At 38.7% G+C, this 16,502-nt stretch overlaps 1 protein-coding gene across 12 annotated transcripts in view; it reads left to right on the top strand.

Moving 5' to 3' along the window:
- AKAP13 (A-kinase anchoring protein 13) overlaps positions 1-16,502 on the top strand; it is a 299,586-nt gene that overhangs the window by 260,824 nt on the left and 22,260 nt on the right. For all 12 annotated transcript variants that reach the window (XM_026673060.2, XM_087972785.1, XM_087972786.1 and 9 more), the window contains 7 exons: positions 6,787-6,952; positions 8,306-8,373; positions 9,476-9,548; positions 10,479-10,614; positions 11,433-11,545; positions 14,334-14,480; positions 15,547-15,797. In XM_026673060.2, coding sequence (XP_026528845.2) covers positions 6,787-6,952; positions 8,306-8,373; positions 9,476-9,548; positions 10,479-10,614; positions 11,433-11,545; positions 14,334-14,480; positions 15,547-15,797 — 954 coding nt within the window. The remainder of the gene's footprint in view (positions 1-6,786; positions 6,953-8,305; positions 8,374-9,475; positions 9,549-10,478; positions 10,615-11,432; positions 11,546-14,333; positions 14,481-15,546; positions 15,798-16,502) is intronic.

Raw genomic sequence — 16,502 nt, 5'->3', positions numbered from 1 at the left:
CCCAGTGGTGGTCAGGAAAGGCCTGGTTGATTAGTCTGGATTGTATCAGCTAAGATGTTGGTGAGGAGTCTAGGCTGGACTGTCTCCCACCCTTGTTTTTCATTCCAGTTTGGCAATATGCTGCTCTACTATCCTTCTCAGTTTGGAGAAGATTCATTTCTATATAACTCTTACATATAACAAATTGTGGTTCGTTAAACTCCAAATTATAGGGCACTGTGGGTTTTTTTCCCCAGCCTTTATAGTTGTTTGTACTTTTTTGTACCCGTGAAACACCATTTCCTGTTTTCTGACTCAATCTGCTTATGGTAGCTCTCTGTCTTTCTAATCAAACTAATCAAATCAAAACACTTAGACAATGTTTTTCTTCAAAGTAGGAACATTTTCTTCAAAATGTCAGTAGTAAATTCCTGTTACTGGGTAAAAGGATGGCCAGAGAGCTAGAAATAAGTTGTTGAATGACTGTTTTCTTGAGTGAGAAGATTAAGAGTCAAATGAAGCAGCCAAGTATTTCTATGCATGTAGACATCAAAAGGAAGTGATAGAGTTAATATGCTTTGCATTCACACAGCTTTGTTCTCAGGGCACAGTAATCTCCTTTATATTGATCAATCTTCTGTTCTCCTACTAGTCAGATTGACTGATTATCCTTATTATTTATTAGATTTTTAAGCTACCTGATTATCAGAGACCTTTGAGCGGTTGACAAAGACAGTTAGCATTTTGAAAACAGTAAAAATAATAAAAGAGCATAGAAAGGATTTGTCAAAGCAGAGAAACACTAGCATCCTAGTCTAATGCAGATATTTGAAGTAAAGTAAAAGAACATTCTAATTCAGAGTCAATCTAACATGTTTTTCCCACTTTGTCCCTGACAGATGTCTTCCTGACTGTATTCAGTTTGGGTGGCTGCCCATCTCAGCCAGTGACTCTGGGTTGCAAGCCATCTTAAAATGAATTAAAAACAAATTTCCATCAAAACTACAAAATACACAGCAGCTAAGAAAGATGTCACAGTGAATGGTTGTTAACACAACCTGGAGATGGGACATTCTCAGGAATTTTCTGTTAAAAAAAGGCTCAAAAATATATCAACATTTGAAAGGGAGAGAAAAACAGATGAAACACGAGTTTCATAAATAGGAGGACATTTTTGAAGAAGATTTTAACCTAAAACATAGAATAATAGAGTATGAAGAGACTATTCCAACCTCCTGCTAAAGAAGGAGGCCCTGTACCATTTCAGATAAATGGCTGTCCAGTCTCTTTTTGAAAGCTTCCAGTAATGGAGTACCGACAACTTCTGAAGGCAAGCTCTTCCACTGGTTGATTGTTCTCACAGTAATGAAATTCATGCATCACCTTAGAAAGATGAAATGGAGTAGGTTCCCCATATTAATGCAGTCTTAAGACCTTTTGCATTTCTCAGTATGCGTATACCACATTGCTAATACACCCCACTCCAAAACATGAATTTGTTCAACTGAAGAAATACCTCATAAAGAAAAATTCTGTATTAAAATATGCACATTAGTGAACGTGAGGTACAAAAATACACCATGTTCAGGGAAAGCTGTTTTATGATGGGACATTTCTGGGATAAAAGAATGTGCAAAAATGCTTGCTTCTGGGTAGATGTGGGTAAAAATATTTTTATGACACTTTCTGGAAAAGAATTGTCCAAAAGGATTTGGGAACAGGCCCGATAAAATTGAAGAAGAGAAAGAAAAGAAATGGAGAAAAGCAAAAAACTGGAGGACATAACCTAAAAAATATCTCTGAAGATCATCTCGGCACCTGGGGATGTTGATAAACCACACACTGTTTTTAGATATTGAGATCACAGACTTTTATTTGTCCCTGGGATGTTGAGAATATGTTATGGTTGTCATCAGGAGGCCAATCCTAAATTCCTCAAGATGGCAAGTGAGGTGTTAGATGTCCACCATTTTACTTGCATGTTTATGTTCCAAGTTACATCCATTAAATTATTATCTGATGGCATTCAAGAAATGGGTCTTCTCTTCTTGCTCTCTGGAATAGTTTCCCCCTGATATTCATATGGCTTCCACCTTGACCCATGATGACTGCAGCTTGCGTCTTCTGTTGAATGGAAGTAGACCTCTTATGGAATGGTTGGCCTATTAGTTTTGTTAGTTTGTTTTTTCCTGGACTTTCTCAGCTACCGATATTGGGGTTACTTATTGCTGTGATTTTCTATGCTGTCTGAGTATGATATGATCATTGAGAGTCCCAGAGTTGGAAATTGCGAGCCATGCTATAAGAGCCCTGGTGGTGCAGTGGTTAGAATGCAGTACTGCAGGTTAACTCTGCTCACTGTCAGGAGTTCGATCCTGACAGGCTAGGTTGATTCAGCCTTCCATCCTTCCAAGGTCGGTAAAATAAGGGCCCAGATCGTTGGGGGAAATATGCTGACTTTGTAAACCACTTAGAGTAAAGCCCTGTGAAGCGGCTTATAATTCTAAGTGCTATTGCTAAGTGCTATATCTTGTCATTGTTTTAAATAACAAAGAAAGAAAAGAAAAGAAATAATATTAGGAAGAAAAAAAAGATAGTAGGGAAAACAGGGAGCTTGATAAGGGACCAAGGATTCAAACTCCATTTCTACATTAGGCACAGAGATATTAAATTGTAATGTTTTAGTTTAAGATTGTATGAACCTGTGATATCAGCTGTGGTTCAGGACATAGCAACATATGTCAATCCTGCCAGTTGTAGCTTAGTCAGCTGGTCAATGACTTAGAACTGGGTATGAAGCAATTAAAGTCACGGCTGACGTTTTTTGGTTTCTTTTTTCTTTTTTTTTTTTTTAAAGAAAAGACATTCTATTTTGTGCTTTAGTCATCAAGCTGCGTATATTAATTGGGAAACTATTTAGGGCATTGAAGGTTTTCTCAAGGGTGCATAAAGTCTCACTAGATGAAACATGTTGCTCTAAGCTGTATGAGGTTTAGATCCCAATGCACATGTCAAAAACTGCTAATGGCAATAAAAGCATGAGCATTTTAGCTGTTTTTTTTTCCAATATTATGTTAATTTTACTGGGCTGAATTTCATTGTATGGAAGGCAACATTTGGTCATGTACTTTCTACACATTAGTGGTCTGTCTGTGGGCATTTCCACGAGGAGAACTAGGCTCAAGATCCTTAATATAGGAGGATAACTTTGAGGTGATTGTTTCTCAAAATCTCAAAGATTATGAAGAGTTAGATTCCCCATAGTATCAAAGATGGCTTGTAAGAGGGAGAATCAAGTGCTATTTTTGAGATATCATGTCATTTCTAGAGTATTATGGTTGTCACTCAACAAAGCCCCTCTTGAATGACTTTTGCATAATTGGTAGGGATTATTTTTGAGATATAAATTGTCTTTTGAATATCTCTAATACTGGATATTGTCTGTCAGCTTGCTACAGCTATTTGAAGCTATTGCTTCAACTCGGTCCTTTCTAGAATAGATGCTCTATTATTTTTATGGTCAAATTAGCACTTCAAAAAACCTCAGGACCACACTTTGTTTAGGATCCCACTCCTAATTGCATGGGGATTACAAAAATGATCAGTTGCAGCCATAGCAATAGCACTTACACCTAAATACCACTTTACAGTGCTTTACTCTCTAAGTGCTGATGGTCAACCAAGCTTCTGTTGAATAACTCGCACATAATTGGAAGGGATGCAAATTTCAGTGGTTGCTAGCTAAGAAATAGTGCCAGATTCAGACCTGTTCTGCTAAAGTTATTTCCGGCCATTCTCAGCTTTACTGCTTACCAACCAGCTCTCCGCACTTGCTGTCTGCTTGGGTTGTTCTTCTGAGAAACTATGGCTTTGAAAACTCAGGAATGCTAGGGGAAAAAATGGTGTGCAAGAGTCAAAATAGAGTGGATGTTAAAGCAGCTTTAGACTGGTCAGTTGCAACACGGGTGACTTCCCCAAGTTGTTTTTTTCGTTTCTGAAATGCATGCCAGGAAAGCCAATAAGACTTCCCTGAGGGGCTACAGTCAGAGCTGTAGGTATGTGTTCAGCCTCTGATGGGCCTTGCCTTCTGCCGAGAGGAAAAAGAGAGAGAGAGAGAGAGAGAGAAAGAGAGCAATCCTACATACCATTTTACTTGTATTTGCATGTATTACCCAGGGGACTCAGCCTTTCCTCATCAGCAGAATTGCAACAGCTGTCTTTTTTTTTTATCCTTGCCATCTTCAACTATCCTGACATTAACCATATGACTGCTTGCTTTTATCATGTGTTTAAAAAGATAGATAGATAGATAGATAGATAGATAGATAGATAGATAGATAGATAGATAGATAGATAGATAGACAGACAGACAGACAGACAGACAGACAGACAGGCAGGCTTTAGGGGGTGAAGGCAACAGTCTAGAAACCGGGAGTTTTAGTCTCATTTTTTTTTGGGGGGGGGGTGTCTACTCATCCAAGGTCAGTCCTAGGAAGAAGTAGGCCAGGACAAATCACTTCTGAAATCAAGGGAGTCAACACTGATTGAAAGAGACCCCCACTCCTCAAAAATACAGGAAGTGGTGTTGGTGATTGTTATAGAAGGGCCAGCAGTTGTTTATGAAGGTGACTGAGCTGTGGTGGTGTGGTGGTTAGAGTGCAGTACTGCCGGCTACTTCTGCTGGCTGCCGGCTGCCTGCAATTTGGCAGTCCGAATCTCACCAGGCTTAAGGTTGACTCAGCCTTCCATCCTTCCGAGGTGGGCAAAATGGGAACCCAGATTGTTGGGGGCAAGATGATGACTCTGTAAAGCACTTAGAGAGGGCTGTAAAGCACTGTAAAGTGGTATACAAGTCTAAGTGCTATTGCTATTTCCCTGGGATTCTCCAACATCATGAGATGCCCAAAAGTTCATGGTAGAGCACTTTGCAGCTCATCATAGTATCTGATTTGATTTGCAATCTCTAATTATTTAAGTCTAAGTGCTATTGCTATGGCTGCAACTGATCATTTTTGTAATCCCCATGCAAATAGGAGTGGGATCCTAAACAAAGTGTGGTCCTGAGGTCAGTTCCTTTTTTGAAGTGCTAATTTGACCATAAAAATAATAGAGTGAGCATAATAAGGAGATGGACCTCAACCCTTCCATTGGTCCAAAGTTGGAAGATTCAGGTATTATTTTGAACCTCCTGAAGAAAATCTAGGAGTTTCCAGATCATGAGTTGGAAAACACAGACTGAGATGGATTGAAGGGAGGATTCTTGCCCCTCCTTCAGCCATCTTTAAGCTGATCTTAATCTCTTCATTGTCTGCCGATTGCAATTCCCAGGCCTTACCTGCCAACCTGATCTGTAGCTGAGCTACAGGGGAATTTTAAAAGTTGCAATCCCCACCTATCTGGACATGAAAGCTTCTTGGAGGTATTTCAGGGCAAGCTTCCTGCCCTGAAATACTGTTTTTCCAATTTAATGTTTACGTATATGCTCCTGTAATGAATATTACTTGTAAGGGGGTGTTGCATAATTCATAGTTGCCATGAACTACTTATTTTGAATCACTTTACCAGCAACAACAACCAGAATTCCTCCTTGACCTTGGCAATTTTAGGGAGGTTCATGACACTTTTTTTGCTTTTACTGGGGGAAAAAAATATCTAACTTTACAACAATGAAATCAATGCTACTGATATACAGTATAGCATCTCCAAACAGCATTTTAACTCATTCCAAGTAGGCTGATGTTTTTCTTGAAGTTCCACCTTCCTCTATCTGTGGATAATATTATTACATTATGGTAAGGATTCCCCTCGCATATACGTGCTAGTTGTTTCTGGCTCTAGGGGGCGGTGCTCATCTCCATTACAAAGCCAAAGAACCAGCGCTGTCCAAAGACATCTCTGTGGTCATGTGGCCAGCATGACTAAATGGCAAAGGCGCACGGAACGCTGTTCCCTTCCCATCAAAGTGGTCCCTATTTTTCTACTTGCATTTTTTTTACATGCTTTCGAACTGTTAGGTTGGCAGAAGCTGGGACAAATAATGGGAGCTCACTCCGTTACACGGTGCTAGGGATTTGAACCACCGAACTGCCAACCTTTCTGATCGACAATCTTAGCCACTGAGTGTGTACCTTCACTCTTTATAGGAAACCTCCTTTGCAGCACGTTGGTTTTAATGTTAGATTTTTAACTTTCTTGATTGAAAGAGTAATTTAGAAGAATAGAGGGAGCTATCTTGTCTCGGATGCTATAGTTTTAAGAGTATGCAGGAGCAAAATCAAAATAGGCTTCCTTCTTCCTAGCACTAACCGCAAAGTTTTACATTTACAGAACCCACCTTCCTGTAGAGCTCAGTTCTCACATCAAAGTAGAACAATCTCTTCTAGAAGTTCATAAAATCTGGTGATAGAACTCATGGTGTGAACTCGCAGGTTGTTTCTCAAGGGTAGGAAAAATTCTTGCTTGAAACCCTGGATGTCTGCTGCCACATAATTCCAAGCTACAGTTCTGACTCAGGATAAGATAATTTATTATGTTCCTACATATTGATAGCCTAGGTGATGAGGACTGATTCAAAGCAATGTGAGCGTTGCCCTTGGGTGTCTGCAGCCAATGACTCACAGTTGACTTGCTGAACATTAAGTTGAAGGACAACTGCTTGCATCTTTGGCATATGGAACTCATTTCTTGATGATGATGTCCCTGAATACATGCTGCCTTGCACATGAAAGAACATCATTTTTACACACACACACACACACACACTTTATTTTATGTTATGAATGTCCTCCATGCACTTCTTTTTTTTAGGAGAAAGAGAAAGAGAAACTGAAGGAACGGGATAAAGACTCCAAGGAAAAAGACAAAGACAACAAGATACTAAATGGACATCTCTTCAGTGTCATCTCAACCGTGGGTCCCGTCAGTTGCTACCACTGTCTCAAGCCCTTCAACAAAGATTCATTCGTCTGTGCAAGTGAGTAATTCCCCCCTCCCCCCACTTTGTGCACTGGAATGAATAGGAAATAGAATACATTTCTGAAAATAATTATGTGCATAAAATTACCATCATTGCTTGCCCTTTTGATGCCAGGAGAGATGACAATGGTAGGAGAATCTGGAACAATGGCTGACCAATTTGAATTGACCAACTGAAAAGTGAAAAATATGCCCAAAATGTTTTCATATTCCATTCATGTTCTAGTAAAATACACTTGACATTACTATTATTGTTACTGCCAGTAGTGACTTCTGGGCCAACTCAGTGTATGCAGAAAAGATGGAGGAAGTTCCTTGTACAGTTCTGTTAAAGAATTTTGACCTTTCCTGGTTATTAACAGAATCTATCAGTTGAATTCTGAAACAATCTCTCTGTATATTCTGTTTAAGCAGTGTTATGCATTAAATGCGATTTGTGTTTCTGGATAATTGGTAATGACTCAATGAAGTATTTCCCCTCCATATGTGCCACTTCAGGTTTAGAAAACCGAAACTGAATCATGTTACCTTCAAGGAGAAATTCCTGCTTTGGGAACCTGAACTTGCCAGTTCACTAGTATTGACTAAGGCAAAAATAAGAGTGAGCATTAAAGGTCAACCTATCACATGTTTTCTTATTGCCCAACCACACAACTATAGGAAGAGTCCAGAGCAATTTGCTTTCCTCTTGACAGGAGTACCCCCTTGATGGCATTGGACAGTATTGCAATCTTACAAGTTGAAATGGTGCTTGAGATGCTTGCTGACTAATTGGGGCTAAGCTTGCAAATGCAGTTGAAGAGGATGGCTAGGATTAGAATTGAGTACACTGCAAATCCCATCAGCCAAAGAGTATTGGCTGGCAAGGACTAGAAGATAGTTTTTTTCCACAGTGGCCCCTGCTCTGGGGAACAACTTCCTTTAGGAGATTAGAATGACCTCCCAACTATGGATATTTCCAAATGCATATTTTGGGGAGAAGAGGGAAGGTTGCTCACTCTTATGACTTTTAAATAAGCTTTTCAGCTATCTCTTTTTTATTCTGGATGCAAGAGCTGACCACTGCCTGTTATAAAGAAATTATCGATGGAAATCTGATCAAGAATTTACAGGACTTGGCTCATGCTGTGGATTCTTTTTTTTTTTTTTTTTTAAGTTTTAAAGATTGCAAAGAAAAAATTAAGGGAGCTCAAAGAAAGTCTAGGAAAAAGTATCTATCTTCATCGTTATTTCCATTTGGGAAAGTTGCAGTTATGAATGATGAGATGCAATGAATGGGAATATGAACCCTGTATGACGGCTGACTTTCTCGTTGGCTACACATTAAAGATGTGCTCTTTGTTTTCCGCAGATTGTAGTGCCATTGTCCATAAAAGCTGCAAAGAGAATGTGGCTAGTTGTGCCAAGGTCAAAATGAAAGTAAGTATTCTTCTGGATTTTTTTCCCTTCAATATATTCACCTGTGTGGATATATGTATATATCTGAAAATGCACGATTGTAACCTGGGAAGGAGAAAAAACCGTCCAATTTTCATATATGCAGGCTTATTAGGGCTCTGAAATATCTTCAGTTTGTTATTGTTTTCTTTAAAATAAATGTCTAGCCTTCTTGGTTGCAGGGAAAAAAATGCAAGCAAACTACTGTTTCACTGTGGCTAGGACTTCCAATAGATCAAGGTTAGTGTCAGGAATCCTGTGTCTTATTCCATCTCGAGATGCAATAATAATCCTATTATTGCTATTTTATTTGTGATATCATTCTATTCAAATCCACTTCATAACTGCTGTGTAGTTCATTGTGATTATAGCACAAGCAGGAGAAGGAAGATACGGTAAATTTATGTTCATTTATTTCATTTGTGCCTGTGGGCTCTTCACTAGTTCATTCTGTTGCAATCAATTACCGGAACTGTCCAACTTGAATTCTTCCTCTGCTACAGTAATTTATTTGCAATAAATCTGTCATAAGCCAGATTTGCTGAGGCCTGTCTATGTAAATGCTAGTATCGGTAGATCTGGTGTTCTATTCTATCTATAGAACAAAACATTCTTGAAGAACTGTAGTTTTTTTGAGTCCACTTAGGAGATCATTTAACAACATCCAGAAATTTCTAGTATTTTGAAGGCTAGAAACTTTTAGATAGCAGAAATATTTTTTTTTTAAATGCAAGGAAAGTTTTCAGTTTTAGGCCACTTAATTTTTTTTCCTATCTATGTGGCAATTGTATCATTGTGTGAGAGTTTCAGTTCTTTGACCCCTCAAACATTTTGAAGGATTTTTCTTCTAAGTGGGATTGAGATAAAAAAAATAATAATGCACATTTTGAATTCTCATTCATGAGTCTGATGGGCTTTATCTTGATGTTTGTGGCATGAAACAGTCACTGTGATTCATAAACCATGATTGATGTCTTAATTTGTTACATAAACTCAGCCAAACCCCTCTGAAACCTTAGCTTAGCATGACGTGTGAACGGAATTCATATTATAGCATTTTTTTTTCTAATCTTTTCTACTTCAGCTCCAGAAAAACCCAAGCGGTCTTCAGCCTCACGATACTTCTTCATTGCCCACAGTAATTATGAGAAATAAGAGTGAGTATCTCTTCCCCCCCTCCCCTTCTTGGCATAAGTTTCCCAAAGCTTGCCATTTGGTTGCGTATCCAGCTAGTTTTTATAATCGTGCTCTGTTAAATTCACACTACAAAACACCTGGGGAAAAGAGCGTGCTTGTTAATTTAGAAAATAAATCCGCACTTTTCAAAAGGATTTTTCAAACAAACTCCAAACAAGGAGGATGATAGAGATGTTATCCATTCAGTTGTGTCTGACTTTTGGTGATTTTTGTAGACTTCCAATTTTGCACTACTTCTTGGAGTTGTGCTATGCTCTGGTTGGCGTCAGCTTTTTTAAAAATATTTTATTGATTACATCCAATAAAATATTGGACATGGTGTGGTTGTACTGGCATAATTTTTGCCATACATACTAAAGTATATGATACATATCTTGTATACATTTATACAGTTAACTTATATCCATTGTATTATCCATCGTATTCCATTATAATTATTTATATAACCTCAATTATCTATTCTACAAATCCTAATTATTTTTTATTTTGGGTCCATCCTTTCTGCTCCCACCATTGATAAAATTTATTCCATATCTTGTAATTTATTTTTCAATTCCAAAGTCAATCTATCCATTTTAGCACAAGTCAGTATTTTCTTTATCACCTCACCTTCTTCAGGGATTTCTCTATTTTTCTATTGTTGGGCAAGAACCATTCGTGCTGCCATCATAATATGTACTATTAAATAGATCCACCTCTTTACTATATTTCTCTTTCGTGATTCCCAATAGGAAAAGTTCCAGTTTGTATCCAATTTTCTGTCCAATCATCTCATCCAATAACGTCTGGATCCTGGATGGCATCAGCTTTGATGTTGATATTCTAAATACTGAATTGAGCCTGATCTCTCACTAAACCTCTTGCTGTCTCTGCTGGTGTTTTCCCTGCAGGTTCTCAGCCAAAAGAGCGACCCAGATCGGCAATTCTTGCCCCCGATGAGAACATAACGACGACAGTGTTCAATAGTAGGCGATCCCAGCAGAACCTCTCCCTTTCAAAGAGTGTCTCCATTCAGAACATTGCTGGGTAAGAACTTATTTGTTTGCTGCCTTGCTTTTTGGAGCGGGGATTCCATTTAAGACGTGCGTGGTCAGTGGTGCTGAAGATTGAACAAGTGAAGCCTGTGGGAAGAAGGTTCCAAATTCGGGGTTTATCTTTTCCACTTAAAAGATGATCCTGGATGAGAGGATTTGGGGAAGAGGTGTTATTGGTCTCACTCAATATACAAAAGACCCCTTCCTATGTTCACTGCACAAATGGCACAGTGTTCATTGTACTTCATCATGTATGTGTTTAGATAGATAGATAGATAGATAGATAGATAGATAGATAGATAGATAGATAGATAGATAGATAGATAGTGTAGATAGATAGTGTAGATAGGTAGTGTAGATAGATAGTGTAGATAGACAGACAGACAGATAGATAGAGTAGATAATGTAGATAGATGGTTTAGATAAATAGTATAGATAGACAGATAGTGTAGATAGATCGTGTAGATAGATGGTTTAGATAGATAGATGATAGATAGATAGATAGATAGATAGATAGATGATAGAGTAGATAGATAGTGTAGATAGATGGTTTAGTTAGATAGTGTAGATAGATAGGTAAGTAGGTAGGAGGTAGGTACATAGATAGATAGATAGATAGATAGATAGATAGATAGATAGATAGAAACATTGTCGTGCCAGATATAATTAATACATCAGACACAAATTATGTAATCATGCAATTTTCCCAATCATAACATGGTGTCTCATTTTGATGTTGAATCTAACTTTTGGTGGACAACACTGCTTCTCGGTAGTTTACTCTCTTTTCCGTGTTTCTTGTCCTGGCAGAGTCGGAAACGATGAAAGTATCCTTCATACGCGGAAATTTCTCTCCCAATCAACAGACTCCTTGAACAAAATCTGCCGGGTAAATGAATCCATGGAATCGTTAACAGATGAAGGTAAGTGACTGTGTTGGGAAATAACATGCTTGAATGACGGAAAAAAGCTGAAGGAGAGAAAAGAATGTTTTCACACATGCTAAATTCTCTACATGAAGAAAATTAACTCCCCTCCCAAAAAAAGTTAACGTAGATCTCTTTCTATACAATTAAGAATTCTCCCAATTATTGGAAGAAACCAAACATTGCTAATTCTGCAACATGATATGGAGGGCTAGACCCTAACATTTAGCATTATTCACCAATAGCCATTGGGTTGGCACTGCTTGGAGTTGATGTCCAGCAATGTTGGGAGGGCGGTATGTTGCTTCATTAGCTCTAGATCAGTGTTTCCAAACTCGGTAGACTTCCAACTTTCCCAGCCAGCCTTGCTCTTGTTTGGAACTCGAAGTCCAGATACCTAGATATAAACTAGGTAGGACATACTGCTCTAAACTGATTCATTTGCTACATTCTGCACTGAGCATAAAATACTGTTTAGTTGCTTACAGCGGAGTGGTGTGGTAGCCTAGAGGTGGAGCTCTCGCCTCACAATCAGGAGGATGTGAGTTCGATCCTAGGTAGAGGCAGTTATTTCTCTCTCTGGACACAATGAGAATATATCCTCTGAACAAAACTCTGCATTGGTGACTGGAAGGGCATCTGGCCATTAAAACACTCTGTTAGTTCCATTCAGTTGCCCAAACTCCACCCCACAAGGGATTATGGGGTCGTTAAATGAAGAAGATGATCTAGTTGCTTACAGAGCAAGTAAACCTGTGACTGGACTGCAGTATGTAAGATTACAAGAAGTATACTTTGGGCATAGCAAACTAGAGGGAATCCGTGCTAAATCATTTTCATTTTAACTGCCTGTCTGGGACCAGTGAAATGCTTAAGCACTGAAATGAGCTACTTTGTTAGCTGATAAATATTTTGAAGTCCAGGCTATTTCAGAGAAACGGGATTTGGAGGGCAAGAGAACAATTCCTCTGAGGTCTGTCCCAAGACAATTGTATAAATTGTTTTCCGTAGCTTGATTATGCCAGCTTCAAAATCCTTTTCTGATGTTCTGTTAATTTACCCACATAAACAAAGGCAGACAAATTACATCTTAATGACAACGCAATTACCTGAAATTGCATTAATGGCTCACTCTGGGAGATTTGCACAGCAATCGTAGAATTTCTCTGCATTCATTATTAAGTTACTTTTGAAAAGGTTGTGTTGTCGCTGAGGTTTTAACACTTGGGGGTGGGGGTATCGCAGGGGATGGACCAAATTCTTCCGGGTTTATAAAAGGAGAGGCCTAGGTTTGGTTATGGATGAAACCTAAACAGTGTGATAACTTTGTGATGATTGTAGCCTTAGAAAACTACAATAGCATTCTCGCAAGATCCTAATTCTGTACAGGGAATCTTTTTATTTTTTTTTTGTACTCAAGGTGAGAAGAAGTTTGCGTTCTGTTCCACTTGACTCTTTTTTTCTGCAAATTATTGCCCCAAAGGGAGTGACGTTTCTTAATGCATAAACTGGGAACCTTTTTTTATTTTCAATTGATAACTTCATTCCTTCATGGTCAAGACCCAGGGGCCTTCAAACTTGACAGTTTTAAGACTTGTGGACTTCAACTCCCAGAATTCCTTCTCCAGTCATGTTAGCTCAGGAATTCTGGGAGTTAAAGTCCACAAGTCTTAAACTTGCCAAGTTTGAAGGCCCTTGCTCTATGTTGTGTGGTATTTGTTGTCTGTGGACAAAAAAAAAAAAAAAAAAACAGAGTGGTATGAATTGTGAAGCTGGCAACCATTGTGAGGAGTCAGTTGAAATGATAGATGAAGGGTTGATTATCCTACATAGCTTCTGAGACAGATTATAAAGGTTCCAGAGCAGTGGAATAAATGGGCATCTCTAACAAGAGAGATTTACCCCAAGGAAGTCCTGCTCTGCTTTTTTTCTTGCCTGTAAGAGATTTGAAACTAGGGAAGAGCGGTGAAATAGCCAAGAGCAGGGGGTGTGGACTTCAACTCCCAGAATTCCTCCTCCAGTCATGTTAGCTCAAGAATTCTGGGAGTTGAAGTCCACACATCTTAAACTTGCCAAGTTTGAAGACCCTTGGCCAAGACAGTGTGAAAAAGCAAGTGGGGAGTCAATTCAAAGTGTCTGACACCCCTTTTTTCAGCCACTATTTTCTCTCACCAAGAGCAGAATTCAGAAAAAGGACCACTGCCCAAGGTGCAAAGTAATATCTATAATCAAAATGTATCACAATCAACACTTTGCATGCTGCCTGCAAAATAGAATTCCTTTACTCCGTTGAGCTCAAGCGGCTAAATTCCATTGGTTATTCCTCTGATCATGTGACTAGAATGAAGATCCTATCCTATTTTGGCTGCTTTCTAAATCCTAGGGAAACATTACATGCAAGACCTGAAGGAAATCAAAATAATCGGCCAACTAGTGTTTTGAGATATTTAGGGAATTGATAGATCTTGCAACCAGGAGGCATCAAGACTCTTGGCTTTGGATCATTAGGAAAACAGTTGTTAAGTGAATCTGGCTTCCCCATTGACTTAGGTTGTCAGAAGGTAACCCTGGGACACTGCAATTGTCATAAATATGAATTAGTTGTCAAGCATCCGAACATAAATCACATGACCGTAGGAGATGCTACAGTGGTTATAAGTGTGAAAAATGGTTATAGGTCATTTTTTTAGTACCGTTGTGTAACTTTCAACTGTCACTAAATGAACTGTTGTAAATTGAGGACTAGCTGTACAAGAATCAGATCATCTCTGTCTCTCTCTTCTAGGGGCAGACATGAATGAAGGACAGCTCATGGGAGATTTTGAAACAGACTTGAAACATCTGGAAGCTCAGTCTTGGAGTCAAGTGGTGGACAGCAAGTTTCTCAAACAACAGAAGAAAGACATTGTGAAGCGACAGGACGTCATTTATGGTGAGTGACAGGCAAAATACGATCTCCTGGTTTAAGTTCTGCAATAGGGAGACAAATCATGCCATTTTGATGTATTTGTATTTTTAGCCATACTGTAGCTTGGTTGGCTTGATTTGGAATAAATGTGTCTTTGAAGCCAACAAGCAATGCAGTATTACTGCAATTATTCTTTCTATAATAACTCTTTTGAGCATTTTACATATTTGCTTTTCTACCCTGTATTCTGTTCTTTGCTGTTTTATTTTATGGTAGGTCATATGTATTCTTATTTTACATTTATTTATTTAGTGTATGGCATCTACAGAGGTCATGCAATCACTGATATACAAATTTAGTTTAAATAAAGCATCAACAAATATAGTTGATAGATAGATAGACAGACAGACAGACATAGATGATAAATATAGATAGATGATAGATGAGAGAGAGGTGATAGATAGATGATAGATAGATAGACAGATGATAGATAGATGGATGGATGGATGGATAGATAGATAGTTAGATAGATAGATAGATAGATAGATAGATAGATAGATAGATAGATAGATAGATAGATAGATAGATACCAGTAGATAAATGAGACAGAGTCAGACAGACAATACAATATAGGAGCCTAACCCTAACCATAATAAAATCACCATAATATGGAGTCATAGAATTGCAATGAGATAGATGTTATAATTCGACACCTAAGGAAGCTAACCATCTCAATGCTTCTGGTGTTGCTGCGGTGAGGACATTCCAGGTGCCTTGAAATTTCCCGAGGTGCCATTCTTGAACTATATGTGTTATATAGTTTGCTCTGGTGGCACATTGTGAGCTCTTGGCCATTCCCTACTTATTTTACGTTCTCTTTGGTTCATATTGCCAGTGAGTTGCATCAGAGGATTTCTGATGAGGGTAGATACAGTGAAATAGGTATTCAAGCACCTCTTGGATAACTCAGCTATAGAAGCCACATTGACTTCTAAATCAAAGGCAAGAAAAGCTGTAGCTGTGTTTTCTCATGCCTTGGCAGAGCCTTATGTATCTTTCTGATTCTCCCCTCTATGCACCTCCTTTCCAGAACTGATGCAGACGGAGATGCACCATGTCCGGACCTTGAAGATCATGAGCGATGTCTACAGCAGAGGCATGGTGCAGGAGCTACAATTTGAGCAGCAGATGGTGGAAAAAATCTTTCCTTGCTTGGACAACTTGCTGAACATCCACAGCCAGTTCTTTCAGCGAATCCTGGAGAGGAAAAAGGAATCCCTGGCTGACCGAAGTGAGAAGAACTTTGTCATCAAGAGGATAGGGGACATCTTAGTGAATCAAGTAAGTTGCCATAAGCCTTGCCTCCAAAGAAGGAAACAAGTTCCTGATTTGTCTTTCATTCTTCTCCACTACATTTTCTTCACAAAATTTGCCTTGGAAATCTTTTCGAAGAGAAGTACGTTTTTGAAGATTGAGTTAAAGGGTGGTGCCTTTGTGCTTATCTGAATGATAAAGTGGCCAAAAGGTTTTATCTAAACAGAGATCTTGTTTAGTTGTCTTTACAACAAATCCCGTGGCTTCCGTTCAGTCTCAAAGGAGGACTGACTTATTTTAGTGATGTCAACCCATTTCTGTATTTTGGCCAAGAAAATGGCAGGGATATTTCCACAGAATCACAACTGTTGAAGATACCTTTATTGTTTTTTTCATTGTCCCCTTAGATAGTTTTAATGACCCAAGCAAAAACAAAATCACAAATGGAAGATGGAATTGATACAGAATAAAACTGTTGTCTCCTTTGATGAGAGGAGAAGCACAAATTCAGGGAAATCATTTCAATTTAACTTTATGGTCCATTTGCTTTCAGTTAAGACCTCAAGAAGAATTTAAACAACCCATATAGATCCAAAGAAGTAGATATTTCTTTCTCTGGGCACAATGAGAATATCTCTGCTGAACAAAACTCCGCATTGGCAACAGGAAGGGCATCCGGCCATTAAAACACTCTGCTAGTTCCATTCAGTTGCCATTCACTCCACCCCGCAA

The sequence above is a fragment of the Notechis scutatus genome, chromosome 11, assembly GCF_049901735.1.
Source record: "Notechis scutatus isolate UNSWTSFEM ecotype Mainland chromosome 11, rNotScu1.2, whole genome shotgun sequence".
Classification (NCBI taxonomy): Eukaryota; Metazoa; Chordata; class Lepidosauria; order Squamata; family Elapidae; genus Notechis; species Notechis scutatus.
This window is presented reverse-complemented; position numbering and strand designations above follow the sequence as displayed.